Below are 23481 nucleotides of genomic sequence, written 5' to 3' on the forward strand. Positions count from 1 at the left end.
AAGCACCAAACCGCTGACTTAGTCCCAAGCCAGGTGGGGAGCAGGGGATGGACCTAAAGAGTGAGAAAGGGCGAGGGGGTGGATGGGAGTTGGGGTGGAACTGGGAGGAGTGAGCTTCAGAAGCAAGCAGAATGGGGGCAGGATGAAAACAGGGTGAACTACCACTTGGGATCCTGCATGCCACATCCCAACTGTTCCACAAGTGTGAACCAGCTTCCTGCTTATGTACCTGAGAGGCAGCAGGAAATGGCCCAAGTGCCACTCATGTGGGAGACCAGGATGGCCTTCCTGGCTTTGATATGGCTTATCCCTGGCTACTGGGGGTATCTGGGGGGATGAACCAATGGATGGAAACTCTGTTAATATTTCAAACAAATAAATACACCTTTAAAGAATTAAAAAGAAGTATGTTGGGGATGGGAGTGGGGAGGCTGAGTATCTTCTATCTGTGCTGCGAGACCCAATCTCTCTCCCCTGCTCCCTGCCCCGGCCACAACTGCATTGCTCTCCAGTCTCTAGCTTCTACTTGGGTTTGGCGAATGGGAGGCATCTGCAGGAGACGCGCTGTCTGGAGGAAAGTGAAGTTAGGGTTTGTTTGTGAGCAGGCTCCTCTCTGCCTAAGGCCGGGGCTCCACAGGGGCCACTCTCTCCAAACAAGCCCTCCCCAGGGCCCAGCTCCCATGGGCCGGAACTAACAAGTCCTCCTGGAACTGGCCCCAGCCTCTTCCCTGGCTCTTAATGAGCAGCTCCTCAAATTGCTCGGATTGAGCCAGGCCCAGCAAAGATGCAGGCTTGCACCAATTAAGGTTTGTGTCAGAAATCTGCTGGCCTGGGCTGCAGAGAGGTGGTGGGTTGGGAAAGAGGTGTGGGAGTTCTAGAAATACTTAAGTGGAACTGGCTTTCTTTCCATTGGGCTAGGGCAGCCAGGAGCAGCTCTCTGCTCCAGATCCCAAGTGCTTTTGCCCACCACACAAAGCCTGAGCTGGCCATAGCAGGAGCCACCCTGCATTTTCCTAAGAGAGCAGCCCCCCCCCCCCGCCAGGTGGACACGTGGGCGGGGCAGGGTGGGGCACAGTGCTGCTTTTCGTTATTCCTTTTGCAGATCACAGGGCACACTCAAGTCCTATGGGGTCTCCTCCAGCTGAGACACCTGCTGAAACCTCCCTCCTGGCCTTTCGCAGCCTTGCTAGAGGTCCCTATTAACCAGCTAGGAAACTCACATGCTGGGAGCACACTCTGTGGAAGGCAGGAGAGAGAGGAGGCTTGAATAGAATTCGAGTTGAAGTTTCCCTTTTTATTGATTTTTATTGGAAAAGGCAAAGTTGCAGAGAGGAGAGAGAGAGTGAGAGGGAGAGAGAACGAATCAATATTCCATCTGCTGGTTCACTCCCCAAATGACTGCAATGGTCGAGGCCAGGCCAGTATGAAGGCAGGAACCAGGAATTTCTTTTCTCCCACATGAGTGCAGGGGTTCAGGCACTTGGGCCATCCTCTACTGGTTTGCCAGGTGCATTAGCCAGGACTAACCAGTACCCATATAAGATGACAGTGCTGGGCCCGGCACGATGGCACAGTGGTTAAGTCCTCGCCTTGCATGCCCGGGATCCCATATGGGTGCCGGTTCTAATCCCGGCAGCCCCGCTTCCCATCCAGCTCCCTGCTTGTGGCCTGGGAAAGCAGTCGAGGACGGCCCAAAGCTTTGAGACCCTGAACCCACGTGGGAAACCCGGAAGAGGCTCCTGGCTTCAGATTGGCTCAGCTCCAGCCGTTGCAGCCTCCTGGTGAGTGAATCATGGGATGGAAGATCTTCCTCTCTGTCTCTTCTCTCTGTATATCCGCCTTTCCAATAAAAATAAAATAAATCTTAAAAAAAAAAAAAAAGATGACAGTGCTGCAGGTAGAGACTTCACTTGCTATACCATGTCTGTAATAGTTCTCATTTGCCCAAGAATTCTGAATTCCATTCCATAGCTAGTCAGATCAGTTTGTGGAAAACTTTGGTCTTCCACTGCAGGTATTTGTTCTAATGCAATTATGCACCTGCAGCCCTATAACTGCGAACCTGAGGACTTTAGCTGCAGTGGCCCTGCATAGGAAGACCACACTCAAGGATTCTGGAGGGACAGAGACCCAGAGGACTGAGACAGAATTCGGGGGTGGGAGCTGAAGAGGCACAGCACAGGAAGACGACACAAGGAGGAGGACTCAAGAGCAGCCCTCAAGGTGGGCACTTGATCTGACAGGTGAAACCCCAGACCCTGACATCAGAGGACTTGGACCTGGCTTCTGGCTTAACTCCTGACCCTGGCCTCCATGGGCACACATCCTGGGAGGCTGCAGTGCTGGCTTGCCCCTCAGTGGCTCACAGGTGATGGCCCCTGTCACCCACACAGGACACCTAGATGGAGTTTCCAGCTCCTGGTTTTGGTCCAGCCAAGCCCTGGCCATTGCAGACATTTGGGGAGTAAACCAGCCGATGGAAGATTCTCTCTCTCCTTCTCTTTATATATAACTCATTTTTCAAATAAAATAAACTAAATCCTTTAAAAAGAGAGGATAAGGCAGATTCTCATCCTATGTCCAGTGGACTCAATCCGGAGATTACAAGTGCAGGTTTGGCCTGTGGGTCTCTACTGCTGCCCAGTGATGCCAAGGGGGTGATGTCTGGGGACCAATTCTCTGTTGTGTTGTGTTGGGCATGGGGCTCTCGGGCCTCTGGGGGTGGCCAGGTGAATAGAGGTGTTCCCTGGTATACATACAAAAGGGAGAGGGTATGGCGGCCCTGAGACGGTCTCCCAGGGAGGCAGAGCATTTCCGGAGGAACCTCTTCCTCTCACCTCGCTTTCTCTTTCAGCTGGATGTGCAGCCCCTTGCCCTGAAGATGGCAGAGCAAGGGGCTGGAGCTGTGCTTTAGTTAATTAATTAATTTTGGAAGGCAGATTTTACAGAGAAAAAGAGAGACATTCCATCCACCGGTTCACTTCCCAAATGGCTGCAAAATGACCGGAGCTGACCTAATTCAATCCAAAGACAGGAGCCAGGAACTTCTTCTGGATCTTCCACATGGGTGCAAGGATCCAAGGACTTGGGCCATCCTCTTCTGGCTCTCCCAGGCCATCACCAGGGAGCTGGATCAAAAGTCAAGACTTAAATAGAACATAGGCAGAGGATTAACTTGATAAGCCACTGGACTGGCCCTGGGGCAGTACCTTTTACATAATAGAAGAAGTGCTTTGTCTTCTGAAGGTCACGTGGGGACAGGTTTTTCTGACAGCTCTGCAAGTTGAAATGTACTCTAAGTTCTAAAGGAGATAAAGGAAGTCTCCCGCACATTGTTAACAAAACTGCAAAGTAAGCAAGGAGAAGAAGCAGGTGGCCCACAAAGGAACAAGTCAGATGGCAGGGACAAAGGTGAGGGAACAAGAGAAAAAAAAAAATCCCTGTTTGGAGTCTTGCTGAAAATGAATGAACATTACACATTTGGAGCCCATTCTCTTCCCAGCTTCATGATGAAGCATGAAAAAAATCTGAGAACAGCTTCACAGCGGACTTCAGTCAATGGGTCCCGTAAGCCCCTGGTTTTATTGGGGAGTGAACCAGCAGGCTGAAGATCTTTCTCTGTTGTCTCTCCTCTCTGTAGATATGCCTTTGCAATAAAAATGAATATTTAAGGGGAAAAATAGGAGGTGTATTTACTTTGCTTGAAAGAGTCATGGAGAGGGAGAGGGAGAAGCAGAGAAAGACCTTCAGTGTGCTGGTTCACTCCCCAAATGGCTGCAACACTGGAGTTGGGTGGGTCTGAAGCCAGGAACCAGGAGCTTCTTCCAGATGTCCCATATGGGTGCAAGGTCCCAAGGCTTTGGACCATTTTTTGCTGCTTTCCCAGGCCTCATGCAGGGAACTGGAAGGGAAGTGGAACAGCTGGATACAAACCAGCACCCTTATGGAATGCTGAATTCACAGACCAAGCATTAGCTTACTGCACCATGGTGCCAGGCCCTCCACCCTTGCCAAGCCCCACCTCTATGTCTGACTTTTTAACTTCTTTCTAGGTGGGAACTTTCCCAGAGCAGGCCCAGCCACAGCCCAATGTCAGGCAGCAAAGCAGAGGCCAGAAAACTGAAACCAAGGTGTCTGCAGCCCCCAGGATGACAACAGGAACGGCAAGCTAAGTTAACTGCACTGAAGAGCTTGGGAAAGATGATTGGGGCTGCAGAAACAGGGTGCGCAAGGCTGTGATGCAGAGGCTGCTGGGAAGATGTGCAGTGGGCAGCTGGTGGGCTGCTCGGAGCTGGGCGGCTTTCCACCCGGCGGCAGACTGCAGCCTCGCTGTGCACCAGGGTGATGGGAGGGTTCTGGACTTGGGGTGGGACAGCAGCACGCTCAGGGGAGAGAGGATCTACGAGGGAGTGCACCTGAAGGGTGGAGATGGCCCCAGCTTCTCCTCTGCTCCTGCTGGTTGCACTGCAGCCAGGATTCCTCAGACAGAAACGGACAGGAGACCTCATCTTTGGAGATGCTGATACCAGAGGTGCGTGAGGAAAAGGCTGTGCGTGCTCTTACTGAACCTGCACACAGAGCTTCCACTCAGCTGCTGAGGACTCAGTGGCTCTCTTGCTCTCTCTCATCTTTGTCTGATTTAAAAAAATAATATAGATACTTCGAAAAGCCTAGAAAAAGTGGAATTTGAAAATGTTTCTTTTGGTGCAAAACATTTCAAATCAACACATTTGTTTCATAATATACATCGTCTATGAACATTTTTTTAATACAGAAGTTTCTTTTTCCAATGATTTGTTTTATGTGAAAGTCTGAGTTACAGAGAGGAGAGAGAGAGAGAGATCTTCTATTTGTTGGTTCACACCGCCAGATGGGGCCACAACAGTTGGAGCTGAGCTAGACTGAAGCCAGGAGCCTATAGCTTATTCCAGGTCTCCCATGTGGGCACCAGGGTCCAAATCATCCTCTGCCTCATTTCCAGGCACATTAGTAAGGAGCTGGGTCAGGCGTGTAGCAGCAAAAACTGAAATTAGTGCCCACATGGGGTGCCAGCACCACAGGCAGCAGTCTAACCCACTATACACCATAATAATGCCAACCCCAGAATATTTTTGTTATCTATTTTTTTTATAGAAAAAAATTTTAAATAAAGGGGGAAAGGGGAAGGGGCCCAGCGTGGTGGCCTAGTGGCTAAAGTCATTGCCAGTTCTAATCCCAGTAGCTCCACTTCCCATCCAGCCGCCTGCTTTTGGCCTGGGAAAGCAGTTGAGGACAGCCCAAAGCCTTAGGACACTGCATCCGCATGGGAGACCCAGAAGAAGTTCCTGGCTCCTGGCTTCGGATCAGCTCAGCTCCAGCCTTTGCAGTCACTTGGGGAGTGGATGATTGGACAGCAGATCTTCCTCTCTGTCTCTTCTCTCTGTATATCTGACTTTGTAATAAAAATAAAAATAAAAAAATAGGGGGGGAGGGCGGCAGCATGGCCTAGTGGCTAAAATCCTCACCTTGAACATGCCGGGATCCCATATGGGCACTAGTTCTAATCCTGGCAGCTCCACTTCCCATCTAGCTCCCTGCTTGTGGCCTGGGAAAGTAGTCGAGGACCGCCCAAAACTTTGGGACCCTGCATCAGTGTGGGAGACCCAGAAGAGGTTCCTGGTTTCCGGCTTCGGATCGGCGAAGTGCCGGCCGTTGCGGCCTCTTGGTGAGTGAATCATCGGACGGAAGATCTTCCTCTCTGTCTCTTCTCCTCTCTGTATATCTGGCTTTTTAATAAACATAAATAAATCTTTAAAAAAAATAGAGGGGGAAGGAATGTTCCTAATTGAATCATTTCCCAAATGTTTTCCATAAACTTTATTTTTAAAATTATTTTTGCTTTTTCTTTAAACACTATTTTTAAAAGTCCTTTTAAAAAGGATTTATTTATTTGAATGGCAGAGTGACAGAAAGGAAGGAAGCCCGTGCATGCATGGGAGAGACTGCTAATTAATTCTCCAGAGGCTCACAGAAGCTGTCTGGGCCAGGCTGGAGCCAGGAGCTCTTGTATGGCAGGAACCCAAGTAGCTGAGCCACCATCTGGCATCTCCCAGGAGCATTAACAGGAAGCTAATCAGAAGCAGGGGTGGGGCCCATGCTGTGATATGGTATGTTAGGCTGCTATCTGTGGCACTGACATCCCATAGGGGCACCAGTTCAAGACCCGGCTGCTCCACTTTCAACCCAGCTCCTTACTCATGTACCTGGGAAAGAAGCAGAGGATGGCGCAAGTGCATGTGTCCCTGCACCCATGTGGGACACCTGCATTTTGGCCTGGACAGCTGGTGTGTTGTGGCTATTTGGGGAGCAAAACAGAAAAGTGTGTGTGTGTGTGTGCCCTTCTCTCTCTCTCTGTAATACTACCTTTCAATACAAATAAATAAGTAAAGAAGCAAGTGGGACTTGATCCTGGGCCCTCTGCAGTGGGATGCAGGTGTCCCAAGCAGTGGCTTATCCGCTGTACCACATTCCTATTCCCTCCATGGATTCTTTGAAGATCTCCCTCATACTTGCTTTAAAAAAAAAAAAAAAGGTGAAAAGTAATAATAATAATAAAGAAAATAACATTAAAAAAGAAAGTGAAAATGGTTAAACAAAGTGTAAGGTAGAAGACCCAAGTCTCCCATCATAACAAAGGCCACAGGTATTAGCACATCATGATGTGTTGAGAAATATGCCTCAGTACGCTAGATCTTGGCCCAGTTCCTGTGATAAACACTTCCAGCAAGGCTGATGTTTATGACTCGATCTTGGAGTCACCCAGAGACAACTGGAGGCTATGTAGGGCCACCGTCCTGGGGGCCCAGGCCCCATGGCTGCTCCTGATGTGTCACTCTCAATTCACTTTTCCTCTAATGGCTAGTATGGCTGCTTCTAATCTTGCCAACACAGCTGAATCCCAGATGGTATGAAGGCAAGAAGAGAGGAAAGAATGTTATTTTCCTTTCCCTTAAGGCCATCATCCCAAAGTTACCTGTGTTTCTACTTCTTCTTGCAGCCCATGAGGCAGGGCAAGGTCACTCACCTGCCCCTCTGTTTTAGGGACAGCAGGAAATGGTGGTCTTCAGATGGCTGTGGTTGGCCCAGATGTGCCCATCTGCTTTTGGAATTTCTCTCAGTAATGGAAGAAGATGCATCTGGATGCTAGTACCCCATGCAGCTGCTCCACTTCACATCCAGTTCCTTACTAATGCACCTAGGAAAGCAACAGTGAATGGCTCCAGTCTTTGGGTCCCTGCATGTATGTAGAAGACCCAGAAGAAGCTCCTGGCTCCTGGCTTTGTACGGCTGTTGTGGTCATTTGGGGAGTGAGCTAGCAAGTGGAAAAATCTCTTTCTTTTCTCTCCCTGTAGCTCTGCCCAATTAAATCAATTTTTTAATTTCAATTTTATTTTTAATATTGTTTATATAGTTGAGAGGGATACACACCCATGTGGGTCTCTGATTAGGGTGGGGAGGGTCAAGGTATGGAGGAAGGAGGGTGAGATAAATATTTTTTTTCCCTTTTTCTTATTCCTGTGTCTGTTGGGTGGGGGCAGGGAGGGGGCACCCCTTGCACCACCTGATGGTGAAGACAATCATTTGATGTCACCTTACAGACCCCGGTATTGGGGAAAATGTTTGAGGGTGCTGCTTGAACGGTCTTGATAATGTTGGCTTCAAAGCACCGAGGCTGAGAAAATCCTCCCAGGATTCTATTGCCTGACCAGGTCTACTTCCATGTATCCACAGACCTAGACGTTTGCTGCAAAGCCTGGCCAGGAGAGTTGTTTAACCTGCTCTGTTTTCCATCTTTTGATTAGATACTTAACATCATCTACTAGTTTAGATGAGCTGGCTGTCATCTCTTAAGTGTGCATCTGGGTATGTTCTCTATTACATGAGCGTCAGCAACTGAGGAGTCCCAGTCCTAATACATGCACTTTAAGGTCAGATCACATGTTTTGTGATCTTCCCTGTGGCCAGGGTTTGAGTCCAGCAGTGGGGAGTCCCTCAAGAAACCTCACCCAAGCTGACTTGATTTGACTCTTGGGTGTGCCAGCCAGTGCAGGATCAGGTTTGGTCTGTCACCTGCACCAGCCAATGCACATACTGGTGGATGCAGTTGCCCTGTTAGTTTGACCCCCAGCCCCATCTGTCACATGAATGGGCAGTTGCTGGTTTTTGTGTGTGCCAGCAAGTGCCGTTGCCTAGCCTGGTCCATCTGTATCCCATCTGGCTCCTGTGTGCACCATGGGTTCTGCGATTTAGCTCAGCCTATCTCACCCCTAGACCCAGCCCACATGTGTGCCAGTGGGTGCTGCAGCTTTGCCCAGCCTGGCCTACTCCTGGCCCTGGCTCTCTTATTCACCAGTGGGAGCTATAGCTTAGCAGGAAAGTCCCCAGAGTTTCCCTACCAGGTCTGCTTTCACTAGGGAGAGCTGCAGCCTTGTAGGGGAGTTCCCAGAGTTCCCCTACCAGACCCAGATCTTGAACATACCTGTTGGTTCTTCAACCCAGCCTGGCATGGCCTGCTCCAAGCCTTGGCATTCTCTGGTAGCTGCTGCAGCCTGGCATACCCAAGCTTGCCCCCAGACTCAGCTTTCCTGTGAATCGTTGACTTCTGCAACACAGCTGAGCATAGCCTACTTGCTGTCCTGAGTCTCACATGTGCCAGTAGGTGCTGCAGCCCAACCCAGCCTAGTAAGCCCCAAAACCTGCCAATGAGCACTGCAGCCTTGCCTGGCCTGGGCTTCCTATGTGTGCTGTGGCACAGGTTGACATGGTCCTCCCTCTGACCAGGTACCTACTACCAGTGGGGAATGCTAGCTAGCTCAACCCAGGTCTGCCACGTGGGTGGGTGCCTTCTGATCCAGATATGTCTTTCTGATTCCCCTTTCTAAATCACCCTGTCCCTTAGTGACCTCCTATTCTAATTATGTCCCCAAGTAATATGTAGCCCTCACATGCTGTATGGCCTGGTGTACTCTGAGGCCAAGATGGCATGCTCTAGCCTAGAACCCAGGCCCTCTGTGCCAGGCGGTACCACATAGCTCACCTGGGCTGCCCAAATCTTGAAATAATAATAATAATGGCAAGAAGGAAGAATGAGCAGCAGCCTATGCTACAGAATAGACAGTGGGGTGTATTAAAAACCATTTTAATTGTAGAACCAAGGGAACTCTACACAACCTGGTGTAGAGTTATAAATGGAGAGTCCAAAATCACTAGAACACAGGGCTGTGATGTGGTGTTGTGGGTGAAGCCACTACTTGCACTGCTGACATCTGCTGCCAGAGTGCTGGTTCCTGCTTCTGACCAGTTGCCTGTTAATGTACATGGGAGGCAGTGGATGAGGGCCCAAAAGCAGGTTGGAGCTCCTGGCTTCAGCCTGTTCCTGCTCTGGATGTTTGGGTTATTTGAGGGAGTGAACCAGTAGATGGAAACTCACTCTGTCTCTCTCCAGCTTTGGGTTTCAAATCAATGCAATCATGTAGAGGCTAGAATCTCTAAACAAACAACCACGAACTTAGAACACAGGCACACAATGGAAGGAGTGGGAAAAAAATAGAAAAATAGAAATAATTTACCCAGGAAGAAATAGCCAGGGGAAAGGACGGAGTTGTTTGAAATATGACGGGATGGCAAAACTCAAAGTCCAGCCAGAGTTGGGAGACACAGTTGAGAAAAGAAATTCTTGGGGGAACAGGACAAGGGTGGACAAAAGGAGACAGAGCAGGAGGGACACTACCAGAAAATCAGAAGGGCAATCCCAGAAGCCTAATAACCAATGGCCGGAAGTTCCAGAAAGAAAAGAAGAAAATGATGGAGACAGTGAGACGAACATGCCTGACATGGCCAAAAACAAAAGACCCACACTGAGGCGCAGGGTCATAAACCATGAGAACACCATGTCTTCAGAGAATGGGAGGAAAAGCAAAAATAAATAACAACCTTCAAAAAAATCCCACTTACCCACAAAGGAAGAGGAAAGAGAATGGAGGGGCCTGCCCAGTCACTGAGCTGGCAGTGAGGAACCTGTGAGGCCAGGGCATCTTGCCAGGCCAGCCAAGACTCGGGGTGCAGGAAAAAGGGGGCACCCCCTCAAGGGTCCCAGGCTTCTGAGATTGCACCTTTCAGACGTCCCTTTTGTACCCACAGGAGATTCATGGAGATGGTGCCCCACCTCGTGAAGACACACACAGAGCCAAAGGTGGGTGCAGGGTGATGGGATGGAGGAGACTGGGCAGAGCCAAGGCTGAGGACAGCCAGGACCAGAGGGAGCAGGCAGGCCAAGACCACTCCAGGAAAAGCCACTCTCTGGACCACTTGTCTGCAATTTCATCAGCAAGTGTGGAAAGAGGTTCAAAGTGGCTGAAGGGCAAGCTCATCCCATCAGCCATTGAGACCATCTATAGCTCCAGAAGAAAACCTGGACCAAACCACAGCTACAGTACTCTGTGTAAACATTTATTGTTGACTTAGCAAGAATGATGGTAAAGTTAGGTTGAGAGAGTGAGCGCAGAGGAAATACATTTTTGGGGGGGCTGGGGGCATAAAATAGCTCAATCATTCTCTTCCACAATGGAAAATGAGCAGTAGCGTTGATGTCTCATATTGAGATGTATCATAAAACAGCAGGACGAACATATGGTGGGGATTATTGTTCCCTAAAATGATAAATCTGGAGAACCTGCATGTGAGGCAGAAGTTCAGCTGCCACACGGCACACCCACAACCCATTATTGCGGTGCCTGGTTCGAGGCTAAGCTACTCCACTTCTGATCCAACTTCCTGCTGGGAGACAGGAGACAATGACTAACTACTTGGCTTCCTGCCACACACAAGGAAGACACAGATTGTGCGCTGGGCTTCTGGCTTTGGCCTGGCCTAGTTCAGGATGTTGTGGACATTTCAAACATATAAATTTCAATGAATAAGTAAATAACTCATTAAACCTCTAAGTCTGTAAGACTACTTCATATCTTAAGCAATTCACATCCACTGATCTCATTAAAAATGTAATTTGAAATGATCAAGTTATAGTGAGAATAGATGCAGACTCATGGATGGGGGACAAGGTCCTAGGATGCAGCCACTTTGGACGCTGAGGGACATGTGGGTGCTGTGGCCCACTATATATATTTGTTTCCTATTCATTTTACCATGTTTTTCAGCAGTTTAGTATACAATATTGTCCTTTTCAAAATATTTATTTATTTAAAAACAGAGTTACAGACACATAGAGAGAGGTGAAGAGACAGAGAGAAAGACCTCTTCCATTCGCTGTTTCACTCCCCAGATGGCTGCAAGGACCAGAGCTAGGCGAGGCCAACGCCAGGAGCCAGGAGCTTCCTCCAGGCTTCCCATGTGAATGCTGAGGCCCAGAGACTTGGGGGCCCTCCTCTGCTGCTTTCCTAGGCCATAAGCATGGAGCTGGATCAGGAGTGAAACAGTTGGGTCTTAAACTAGTGCTCATATGGGATGCTTAAGTGAATCTTAAGCTACTAAGCCACAATGCTGGTCTCTTTCTTTCCTTCTCTTCAGCCTTTTCACTTATAGGAATTTGACACATTTGAACTGCCAGCATCACTACTCCTGAGCTTTGGGGGCTATTTCTAAGTAACACAAGGGTTACTTGAAAATAAATATGAATACAACAAATATCATGGTCAGTCTAATAAAGGGCAGCACTGTGGTGTAGTGGGATACCAGCATATTTTATAGGAACCAGTTTGTGTCCTGGCTGCTCCACTTCTGATCCAGCTTCCTGCTGTGGCCCGAGAAAGCAGCAGAGGATGACTTAAGTCATTGGGTCCTGTACCATGCACATAGGAGACCTGGAGGAAGCACTTGGCTCCTGTCTTCTGGTTGGCCCAGCTCCAGCCACTGTGGCTATTAGGAGAGTGAATTAGTGGGTGAAAAAATGTCCCTCTTCTTATATCTCACTCTCTCTTACTCTGCTCTGTAACTCTGCCTATCAGATAAGTAAATATATCTTTTTTAAAAAGACTAATATGTGCCCAATTTCTATAATTTTTCATTTAATATTGTTGGAGCTCAATTGACTGCAGGCAACTGAAACCTGTGAAAGAGATTCCAGGTAAGGGAAGAGGGGCTAGTGTGTCTGAAGAGTTCAACAGCTGGTCAGTATAGATACAATTTTCCAATTCAGTAGGTAGCTTCCTGATCTTACAAGAGGTGGATGTTGCCCTAAGATGCCAGCATCTTCTATGAACCCCAGCTCAAGTCCTGGCTGCTCCACTTCCCATCCAGCTCCCTGCTAATGCATCTGGGAAAGCAGCTGAGAATGGCCCAAGTGCCTAGGTCCCTGCACCCATGTGGGAGATCTGGATGGAGTTCCTGGCTCTTGGCCATGCTCCAGTCATCACGGTCACTTAGGGAGTGACCAGGTCAATAGGAAATTACTTTGTGTCTTTGTTTCCCCCGCAAATAAATAATTAAAACTTTAAAAAGAAGAGGAGGCTCTTTGCACTGGCCCTGACCAGTCAGCTCATAGCTGGCTTCTTCAGCATGCCCCAAAGCCCTTTCACTGTTTTTATAGTCTGCACTGAGTCCTTTTACATTTGAAGTCCCTGGAATGGACTTTATTCTCGGAAACTGAACTGAGACAATATGACAGGAAAGCAGAAAATAAACTAAATAAAAAGTGTGGTAGAGCCCAGTGCAGGAGCCTAGTGGCTAAAGTTCTTGCCTTGTATGCGCTGTTGGGATCCCATGTGGGCACCAGTTCTAATCCCAGCAGCTCTGCTTCCCAAGCAGCTCTCTGCTTGTGGCCTGGGAAAGCAGTCAAGGACAGCCCAAAGCCTTAGGACACTGCATCCGCGTGGGAGACCCAGAAGAAGCTTGGGCTCCTGGCTTTGGATCAGCTCAGCTCCGGCCTTTGTGGTCACCTGGGAAGTGAATCATCTGATGGAATATCTTCCTCTCAGTCTCTCCTCCTCTGTATACCTGACTTTCCAATAGAAATAAATACATATGTTTTTTAAAGCATGGTAAATAGCACAAAATGAAACTGAAGATGGTCACTTCTAAAACAGCCTAAACTGCCTGCTCATGTGAATTCACTCTCAGAAGGCCTCAGAATAACCCAGCCTGCTGCCCCTTATCAGAAACCCACGTAAAATCTAACAAGATACCACACAGCAGCTTAAAGTCAATCAACCAACACCAGTAAGCTTCAAAACAGTCTCCACAAGTGAAAAGTTTGCAAAAAGATTATTCAACAGGATCATGAAATTTAAAGACACAGAATCTGGTGTTCTACTTGTAGTGCTGATCATATATACATATACATATACACATAAATGGTAATGATTTTCATTCACCTGAACACAGTGGCTTTTCTCTGGGCAGAAAGAAAGGTTTTCTTGGGCCCTGCACAGTGGCCTAGTGGCTAAAGCCCTCGCCTTGAACGCGCATCCCATAGGGGCACCGGTTCTAATCCCGGCAGCTCCACTCCCATGCAGTTAGTTCCCTGCTTGTGGCCTGGGAAAACAGTTGAGGACGACCCAAAGGCTTGAGTTCCTGCACCCGCGTGGGAGACCCGAAGGAAGTTCCTGGCTCCTGGCTTCGGATTGACACAGCATCAGCCCTTGCAGCCACTTGGGGAGTGAATCAACAGACAGAAGATCTTCCTCTCTGTCTTTCTTCCTCTTTGTATATCTGACTTTGCAATAAAAAGACAAATCTGTTTTTTTTAAAAAAAGGTTTTCTTGTCTAGATTTACAAACATGGAATAAGTCACAACTATTTTGAGTAAATTACAATTTATTGGAGGGGCCAGCACAATGACTCAACTGGCTAACCCTCTACATGCACCAGTATTCCATATGGGCACTGGTTTGAGTCCTAGCTGCTCCACTTCCCATCCAGCTCCTTGCTTATGGCCTGGAAAAGCAGTAGAGGATGGACCAGGTGCTTGGGTCCCTTGTACCCACATGGGAGATCCAGAAGAGGCTTTCTGGCTTCAGACCAGTTCAGCTCCAGCACTGAACTGGCAGATGGAAGAGCTCTTGGTCTCTCTGCCTCTCCTCTCTGTAAATCTGATTTGCCTTTCCAATAAAAATAAATCTTAAAAAAAAAATATTGGAGATTGCCAAGAGACACAGAGAGGGAGAACAGGGTGCTTGCTTTCTTTTTGGGTTCACACTCCAAAGACCAGAAAAGGCTGCAGCTGAGCTAGGCTGAAGCTTGGAGCCTGGAACGAAGCCAGGTTGAAGCGAGCTCAGGCACCCCCAGCATGGGAGTCCGCCCCCAGCAGCGTGTTGTGATAAGGTTTAATCTTGATCGTGTGTGGGGTGTTATGAATGTCACTTCATGTTCACGTCTCCACCGTGATTCCTGTTTCCTAATGGACTCGAAGGGAAAAGCTCCTGAAGCTGCCTGGCTGGTTTTAAAAGATGAGGTGGCCCCTTGCTGAAGGTGGGGTTCCGAGAGGCCGTCCCCCACCCCCAGGGGAGGTCTGGAAGACGGGTCGGGGCTGTGTGGCCATGAGGTTGCCCAGAACTTCAGTGCGTTATCTCCAGCCGGTGCCAAACAGGACCGTTTAAAACTGGGCTCCAAGTGTAGGTCCTCTGGGCAGGGGTGGGGGGAAGACCTGCAAGGAGCAGCTGGGCCCAAGTGACGGCCCCGAGGCGCCGTCTTCGGCCCTGAAGCAAATCGCCGCAGCCCGGAGGGGGCGGGGGCGCGAGCCGAGCCAGGGTCGCGCTGAGGCCGCGGCCGCGTCCCTCAGACCGGGCGACAAACCAGCTCCTCGTCCGGCCGCCGGGCCCTCCCGCTCAGCCGACCGTCTTCCTCCGGACCCCGACGCCCGGGCTCTGGCCCCGGGCCGGTTCCGGGGAGCCTCCGGCCCTCAGAGCCTCCCCCGCGGGCCGGCCGGGCGGGCCGTGCCGAGACCGGGGCGGGGCCGGGCGCGGGGGCGGACCTCGGCGCGCTCCCGGCCGCTCGCTGCCGCTGGGGCCGCCGCGGCTCCTCTGCCGGGTCGCGCCGGACGACGGGGCTTCGGGCGGCGGCCTGGGCGGCCTGAGGACCGACGGCTGGGCCGAGACGCAGGCCCCCCACGCCTGCCGTCTCCCCGGTGCTGCCAGCGCCGGGCCTGCGCCATGGCCGCCTCGCCAGGCTCCGGCAGCGCCAACCCGCGGAAGTTCAGTGAGAAGATCGCGCTACACACGCAGCGGCAGGCCGAGGAGACGCGGGCCTTCGAGCAGCTCATGACCGACCTCACCCTGTCGCGGGTGAGGACGCGGGCCGGGGCCGGGGCCGGGGTTGGGGGTGGCCGAGTGGCGGGCAGGACCCGCGATAGCGGCGGCGGATGAGAGAGGTCGCCGGGCCCCAGCGATGGCGGGGCCGGGCCAGGGCGGCGCCCCGGGGACCAGAGCCCGGGAGCGGGGCCGCAGCGGCCGCGGCCTCGACGCTCCCCACTGTCTTCCCACACCCGCTGACCGTTTGCCCACCTGGTAGAGATGGGAGGGTCTCCGCCCCCGGGTGTGCGAGGTGGCCTTACCGTGAGCACCCACAGCGGGGAGGCCAGACGGAGCCGCTCGGCGAGCCCAGGCAGTGCTGCTTCTCGTGGCTCGGGACACCCGCCCCCGGCGAGCCCTTCGGGGCTGCACGGAAGGCCGCGGGCGCTGCAACGGAGAGCTTGGCCCCGGCGTGGCTTGGCGTCTGTGGAGGAGCTCGGTGGCACGAGGCGATTGCATGTTGAGGGCCAGACTTTCCTCCCTGCCCTGCTTGGAGGTGCTGTCTCGGGTCCAGTTGACTTGGCTGGCTCAACTCCCGACGTGTCTTGTTGGGAACTGACAAGGTGCTGCAGGGTCGCTGGCGACCGAGGGCGCCAGCAGGGGACTGGCACCTGGCGAGGTCGGGCCAACTGCTGAGCAAGGCGATTGGAGGATGGAGCGCCCGTGGCAGTGGCCGCCGGGGCTGCCGCGTTGCGAGGGTCGGCGCGGGCTGGGCAGGCCTTGAGACACCCCCGAAGGCTGACCTTGAAGGACCATGGAGGAGCGTGGGAGGGTGGAGGAGGCTCCACCGGCCGGGAGACAGACAGGGAGCTAAGAGCTGAGGTCCCCTCCGCCGCCGAGCGGCAGACACGTTGTGGCTTGGCCATTGCAGACTTAGGAAAACTTTCTCGAATCTGTTGCAAGTAGAATTTCTTAATTGGGAGACATTGACGGAACCTCCAACTTTACACATTTGCTTGTTTATCTTAAGAGTCTGAGACCCGGTGGCATGCTCATCCTAAATTCCCGTTGGCCCGTTGGCGAGAGCGTTAAGTTTCCTGAGCAGAGCTTGTTTCTGTCCCCCACCCTGAGGCTAGGGCAGTCATTCTCTATGTACTGATTCAAGCTGGTGGCATTGAGAAAGTAGAGGGGGCAGTAAAAGGTTTATGGCTCCGTCACACGAGGGGGGAAGGGGAGGGGGGAATACGCAGAGATAAAAATAACTGAAGATTTCAAGAAAATGTTTTTTGCCCTCACCAGCTTCACTCATTCATCACCTGCTGCCATCCACATTGGCTTTCATGACCTTGATTAAGGCCAAGGAACTGATTGGCGAAATGGCCAACTAATATTGGGGGCCTGAGCTGCTGGGTATTGTTTAGATGCAATCGTTGTTTACACACATTTGTATGAGCTGTATAGGGTCTATCTTGAGTTGATCTGGTCTCGCCTAATTCATGAATCCCTTATAAAATAAGCTCTGCCAGGTGAGGGTGTGAGTAAAGTGCAAACTCTCTCAAAGATTTATTTTAAAGATTTATTTGATTGGAAAGGCAGAGTTACAGAGAGAACGCGAAACAGAAAAAGATCTTCAGTTTGCTGGTTCACTCCCCAAATGGTTGCAGTGGCCAGAGCTGGATCAATCTGAAGCAAGGAGCCCAAGGTTTGGGCCATTCTCTACTGTTTTCCCAGGCCATCTATTCCCAGGGAATGGAATGGGAAGTGGAGCAGCTGGGACAGTAACCTGCATCCATATGGAATGCCAGCACTTGCAAGTGGAGGATTAGACTATTGAATCATGGAGCTAGCCCCATGCAAAAGGGCAGAAAGGTTCACATAGGGTAAAGGTTCCAAGTGCTTGACCCGTGTAAACCGAAAGACGTGTGGAGGCTAAGCCCAAAGTTACAGATACAGGGAATACAACCGAATGTGTGCATTTGAACCGGGCAAATGCTGTTGAAGTGAATGGAGGTCCAGTGTAACTGGTACCGTGTGCCAGAGCTCAGTTTCTCCGAGCTTAGTGCAGTTCCTCCACAGCAGCCATAAAATGATGCAGTTGCTTACTTTACTCTGATTACTACAGAATATTCAGGTCCTCATGCTGCTTGCTTAGTGCAGGGAGGACATTTGCATGTTCCTTCCACCCACTTTTTTTTCTCCCAGGTCAATTGCAGGAACATTGATACTGTTGGGCTCCACTGTGCTCATAAACACGTATGAAATGATGACGTTGTATTTTGCTCACTAATGTTTGCTTGTTTAAGCATTCGAAGAGATCTTTTGGAACGTAAAGCATAAAATTCAAACACTTCTTGTAGGAAAAGCTCCCTCCAGGCATACAGGCGTGGGTGGCTGGAAGATGCTGGCAGAAGATCCCATTTACCTCTCGGAGGTAGCTGAGTGGCCCAGCACTGATGGCCTAGCAGGCCCCTCAGGCATGCTGACTGATGGCATAGATGTGGGTCATTGGTCTAGGCTGCCTGTTCTCCCTGTGACCACAGAGCCCTTTAGCGCTGTGAGTGAAATTCCTTCTGCCTGGTAATTAGAATGGGACTAGATTATGGAGAATTTTTCACTCTGGCTTTCAGAGATTCCTGAGGCAGTGGGAAAGCATAGAGAAGCCGGTGCTGGGAGGTTGTGTCGGGTCACAGTGCCTGAGACGGACAAGAGAAAGAAAAAAGTGAATGCGGGGATGTGTGTGTGTTTAGCTCTTGGACCACGCTCGAAGGCTTGTCATGTAGGCAGCAGATGGGAACTTGTGGGTAGCGGAGGGTGAAGGTGCTCTTTAAAGATTTTGTGAATGTGGTAAATACTTACTCAGTGTCCAGTATGTTAGGATGGACACTTGGGCATAGAGTAGTGACCAAGCAAAGCCCAGTCTCCCAAAAGGCTTTAGGGTTTAATGGAGAAGATGTTGGTATAACGAGTGAGGACATGTTTTTGGTGAATGTCCCAACAACAGAGTTCTGGGCATGTTTAGCCTCCTCTGGTAGCCTGAGGGTTTTGGTGGGAGTGGAAGAGACCTAAGAGGGCATCTGTGTGGGGGAGGGCACTGAGAACAGAGGTCAGCCGGGGTGGGGAATACGGGAGCCAGCCGAGCTCACCAGGATAAGGCTCAGAGGCAGGATTTGGGACTTGGTTGGAGGGACAATGGAAAGTCATTGAAGGGGCTGGACTGGGGGAGGGTGTGTGTGATATTTGCGTTTTGAGAAGATCCCTCTAACTGAGAAACAGGGTGGAGACTCTCAGGGAGAGTGTAGGGTATGGGGTGTTAACTAGGGAAGTAGCAACCAAGAGGCCTTGGTGTGAACAGGCTGATACTTGGCAGGTGTAGGGTATCAGAAAAGGGGGCATCAGGGGCCTGCTGGAGTGAGACCCTGGCAGGAGTGGGGGCTTGGCTGCGGGGATGTCAGGTTTCAGGTGCCTGTAAGGCATGCGGATTGAGGAGATGCTGCAGGCAGTCCTTGGAGCTCAGGAGGAAAGGCTGTGTCAACAGTATCAGTGTGGGGGTGTTTTATGTATAAACCACAGAAGTAGATTCGAGGGGGCCTTGGGAAGTTATGGAACAGATATTGCAGATTGGTGATCTGTGTTCTGTATTTGGCCCTCAGATGTGTGTTTTGGTGTTTGGCCTGGAATTAAAAAAAAAAAAAAAAGACGTAGGGCCCTCCATGGGGAGGAAGACTACTCCATCACAACCTGGACTGTGAGTTCTCCTGAAGAACCAGGTCGCCTGGCAGCTCTTACCCTGCTGGGCATGTAACTGGCCTTCAGGTCTCCACAGTCCGCAGGGTTCCTCACCCGGAGGCAAGGCCGATTTCGCTTACTTGTCTTCCCTATTCCACAACAGTTGGCATTTGCGTTCATGGTCCCTCCCAGAAAGCAAAAGGTGAAAGAGGGCCTGGGAGAAACCCAAGAAGTTCTGCTATTCCCAGGGGAGGGGAGAAGGGGGGTGCTGGTGAAGAAGACCAACTGACAAGCAGGGAGGCTGGGGAAAAGCCGGCGGGATATGAGGAGGAAGGAATGTGAACCCACCGAGCTCAGTGCTGCTGCCTGGCCAGACATGAGAAGGCTGTGTTCTTTGTTCTGGTCCTCTGGGGGTTCTTGGTAACCTTGGTAAACACAACACTGTCTTCATGGGGTGCTGGGGAGAGGGAAGGTTTGGGGCTTTGAGGGTGCATAGGAGGAAAAGGAGGCAGGGCCGGAAGCTGTTCCAGAAGTTTGGCCGTGATGGACAACCCATGTTGAGAAGCCACAGGATTGTTAGCCTGGAGGTTCATTTGGCTTGAACCAAATGGGCTTGGAAAACATCCATTATTTTTATTTAAAAATAGATGCAGAGTAGATATGTTACAGAACAGGGCCCCTGAGAGAAGCAGAGAGAGAGAGAGACTTCTAGAAAGACTAGATTGACGCTGTCCCTTTACAGGTGTTATCTAATGTGGTCCTCAGAATGAGCCCAGTGGCTGGTGACCCCACTGGCTGGATATGTAGAAGCTCCTTCACGTAACAGAGTGCAGGCTGGGGCTCCGACAGGCATGGTGATTTGCTGGAAGTTGGAGTTGGAGTTTGAATCGGGCTGTCAAGCCAAATGTCTGCATGCTAGCCCAACTTTTTTTCCATTAAGAAATCCCATTGTATCAGCAGCGTTTGTTGAAAAGACTTTTCTTTCCCTCTTGAGTTGCTATGGCATTATTGTTGAAAATCGGTCGGCTGTGTATGTGTGCATCCATTAATCTACACACTGCTGTTTTCGGCAGCAGCACCGTGCCCAAATTACCCTAGCTTCATGAAAGTCTTAAAGTCAAGTAGCAAGTCCACAAATTTAGTGCTGTGTGTGTGTGTAACTTGCTCTGGCTACTCCAGATGTTTTGCACACTCACATAATTTGGAATCATCTTGTTAATTTATGGTATAACACCTGCTAGAATTTTGACTGGATTTGTGTTCACTATTGTGTGAGCCTTTCCAAGAGGAATTAGTGAGTCATGGGTATCATTTCATAGTGGCATTGAAGAAATTCCACTAAGGTGTGTGATAGCTGGCTGAAGCTTCAGGGTGAGACCTGTGAGTGGAGGGGCTGGGATTAGATGATAAATGGCAGCTGACTTGGGCAGGTGAGAGAACTGAAGGCTTGTTGAAGAGTCAACCGCTTCTCTGCCCCACTCAGTATGGCTGTAGGAGAGCAGGCATTCAGTATGTTCAATCAAGAGAAGCTGGAATCCTAGGTTTTTATGTAAAGCTTTCCTCTCTCTCTTAAGCTTCTGAGGCAGAGGACAGGAAGAAAGAAAAAAAGATATGAAGGGGGAAGGGACTGCTCATCTGGCCTAAGCTGGGAGCCCACATGGGTAATTGGTACCTGGTTACTTGCACCATCCTTGCTGCCTTCCAGTATCTGCATTAGCAAGAAGCCGGAGGCAGGTATCAAATCCAGATTCTTCGAGAAAGGACATGAGCATCTTAACTACTAAGACAAATGCGCAACCATCATCTCCTACTTCTTAAAATTGAAATTTATCTTTGTTAAAAGAAGGTTAATTTTTATTTGGGAGACAGAGTTACAGAGAGAAGGTGAGGCAGACAGAAACCTTCATCTGCAAATGGCCGTAACAGCCGGAACATTTTTGGCCAATCCAAAGCCAGGGAGTCAGAAGCTTCTTCCGGGGTTTTCCATGCAGGGACAGGGTCCCAAAGCCTTGGGTCATCTTCTGCTGCTTTCCCAGGCCATAAGCAGGGAGCTGGATTGGAAGTGAAGCAGCCTGGACATGAACCTGCACCCATACAGGATGCCAATGTCATAGGCAGAGGCTTGGTTTACTATATCATGATGCCATCCACTAAAATTGAAATGTGAAACATTGAGTGGATCATTATCTTGTGGGCCAGAGCTGTCTGGAGGTCCCATGTGCCCCATGGGCTGCCTGTCTGTGCCCTATGCCCTAGGTTGTTCACTTGTTGGTACTCATTTTTATCTTCTGTAAATGTGAAGGTATGGAAGAAGGCTCAACTCTATTTCTGGTTCAATAATTCTGAATTTCTTGGAAGGAAAAGAAGTATTATAAGGTTTTTAGAGGTCTTTGAGAATACTCACCGTAAGGGTCATACCTGGAGACATTGTCCACAGCTTTCTCTTTCATCTGTCATTGGTGTGTTTGTTCATTCTTGATCCCTTATGCTGAGAGAAATGTGTCCAGCCATGTGAGAGTTCCAGTCACAGAGCCGGGCTTTTGATTTTAAATCTGGTGTCCTTCTGACTCTGCAGTCTCTGAAAGCTCCTTAAAGGGGGGCTTTGGTGAGGCGAGCAGTTCTAGGGCATTCCAACTTCACCTCCCTGGAGGTGGAGCCCTCTCTGTAACTGGTGCTTCTCCCAGTTGAAATAACAAAGCCTGCAGGTGAGCATGGAAGAAGCCCTGAAGGCAAGATCTCCAATTTGCACTCATCCTCGCTGGTGCCTGGCACACTCCTGACCAGCATCTGAGTTTGCGTGTAACAGAGTTGGTGTATGGGCTGCTGCTGGCCAGCAGTTTTGTCGAGAGAACTTCAAGACCAGAGTGTGAAATGCTGCTAAATGCTTTCAGAATGTTTTGATGGAAGGTGAAGACTCTTTTGGTTACTCCTCTTGGAGCTGGGGAAAATACCCCACATTCTCCTTCTCTCACACTGGACTCTGAGCTGTGGGGTTTGGTGACCAGGGAAGAATCGTGTCCCAAGATGATGTGTTTGAGAAATCAATGCTGCAGGGCTAAGGAAGTTGAGGCCTCCAAACAGATGGAGTCTGTTTAAGTGGGGGTGCTATGGTACTGTGGCACAGCACTTGGGTGCTGTGAAGAGGAATCAAGATTGAGCCAAAGTTGGAAATCATTGAACCCGGCAGAGGATGTGGGATTTCATGTTTGTGTCTCCTTTGCATGTATCGGGGATCTCCCACTCCCCCCCAGGAATAAATGTAAAAACCAAACAAAATCAGAGAGCTTTCTAGGCTTAGCAATGCATCTGTTCCACCAGCCTGAACTTTTTGTTGAGATCTCTGAGGAGAATTGGAGCAAAGGAAAAAGAATACAGCAAAAGTAGGAATGTGAGCCGAGAGCAGGACAGACAAGTGAGCTGTATGACTTTGTGCAAGTCACTGACCGTCTGTGCATCAGGGTCTCCAGGGTCTCGCGTGGCCAGGGGGCTGCATGGCCATAGTAAGCATCTGAGAACAGCACCTGGCCCAGAGCCTGAGAGAAGTGAGCAGGTGAAGATGAGCCTCTGAGATGAGTCTTTCCTCATGTGTAACCTTGAAGTTCATTTATTGATCCAGGAACAAAACTCATAAGGACCAGATTGGACCTCTTTGGGGGTCTACAAGACCTGTAGTCATATTTACTGCCTTTGGAAAGCTGCCATCAGGAAGAACTTCCCCAGGAAAAGGCAGATGGAAACAGCGGGGTGCCCTTTATAGTACTGGGGTGCTATATCCATATTCAGTGATCTCTCTTTGAAATACATTTTTTTTAAAGATTTAATTATTTTTATTGGAAAGGCAGAGTCGCAGAGAGAAGGAGACAAAGATCTTCCATCTGCTGATTCACTTCTCAAATGGCCACAACAGCCAGAGCTGAGCCAATCTAAAGCCAGGAGCCAGGAAGTTCTTCTAGGTCTCCGATGCTGGGTGCAGGGTCCCAAGGCTCTGGGCCATCCTCGACTGCTTTCCCAGGCCACAGGCATGGAGCTGTATGGGAAGTGGAGCACCTGGGACACGAACTGGCACCCGTATGGGATACCTGTGCTTGCAAGGGGGAGAATTAGCCAATTGAACTATTGTGCTGAGTTCAGAACTAAGACTGGCTCTTGGCCAAATCTGCTACTACAAAGTACTCTTTGATGCTCTTTGAGATCTTTGCTATCATCACTCAATGTTCTTGAAATGACTGTTTCTAGGTTCAATTCCAGAAGCTTCAGCAACTGCGCCTTACCCAGTACCACGGAGGATCCCTCCCCAATGTGAGTCAGCTGCGGAGCAACGCACCCGAGTTCCAGGTACTGCCACGTGTGTGCTTACTGAAGGCTGAATGCAGAGTGACAAAACAGCCAGCAAGTGTCCCCCCCACCCCACCCCCTGGTCCCCCAGCATCAGCCTCAGCATCAGGCCTCCCAGGATAAGCCGGTCTGAGGGAAGCTCAGTGGCTCAGGAAGTTCATGCGTATTCTGTGTCATGCTTCCTTCAGCACAGTGTTGT

The 23481-nt window shown here is 50.2% G+C and overlaps 1 protein-coding gene across 3 annotated transcripts in view; it reads left to right on the forward strand.

The window, feature by feature from the left end:
- The first annotated feature begins 14984 nt into the window (after positions 1-14984).
- CRTC3 (CREB regulated transcription coactivator 3) overlaps positions 14985-23481 on the forward strand; it is an 88692-nt gene continuing 80195 nt past the window's right edge. For all 3 annotated transcript variants that reach the window (XM_040969840.1, XM_040969841.1, XM_040969842.1), the window contains exons 1-2: positions 14985-15275; positions 23184-23282. In XM_040969840.1, the coding sequence (XP_040825774.1) occupies positions 15144-15275; positions 23184-23282 (231 nt within the window). In that variant the 5' untranslated portion in view covers positions 14985-15143. The remainder of the gene's footprint in view (positions 15276-23183; positions 23283-23481) is intronic.

Source organism: Ochotona curzoniae, unplaced genomic scaffold (assembly GCF_017591425.1).
Source record: "Ochotona curzoniae isolate NIBS_2020 unplaced genomic scaffold, NIBS_Ocur_1.0 scaffold_4701, whole genome shotgun sequence".
Lineage (NCBI taxonomy): Eukaryota > Metazoa > Chordata > Mammalia > Lagomorpha > Ochotonidae > Ochotona > Ochotona curzoniae.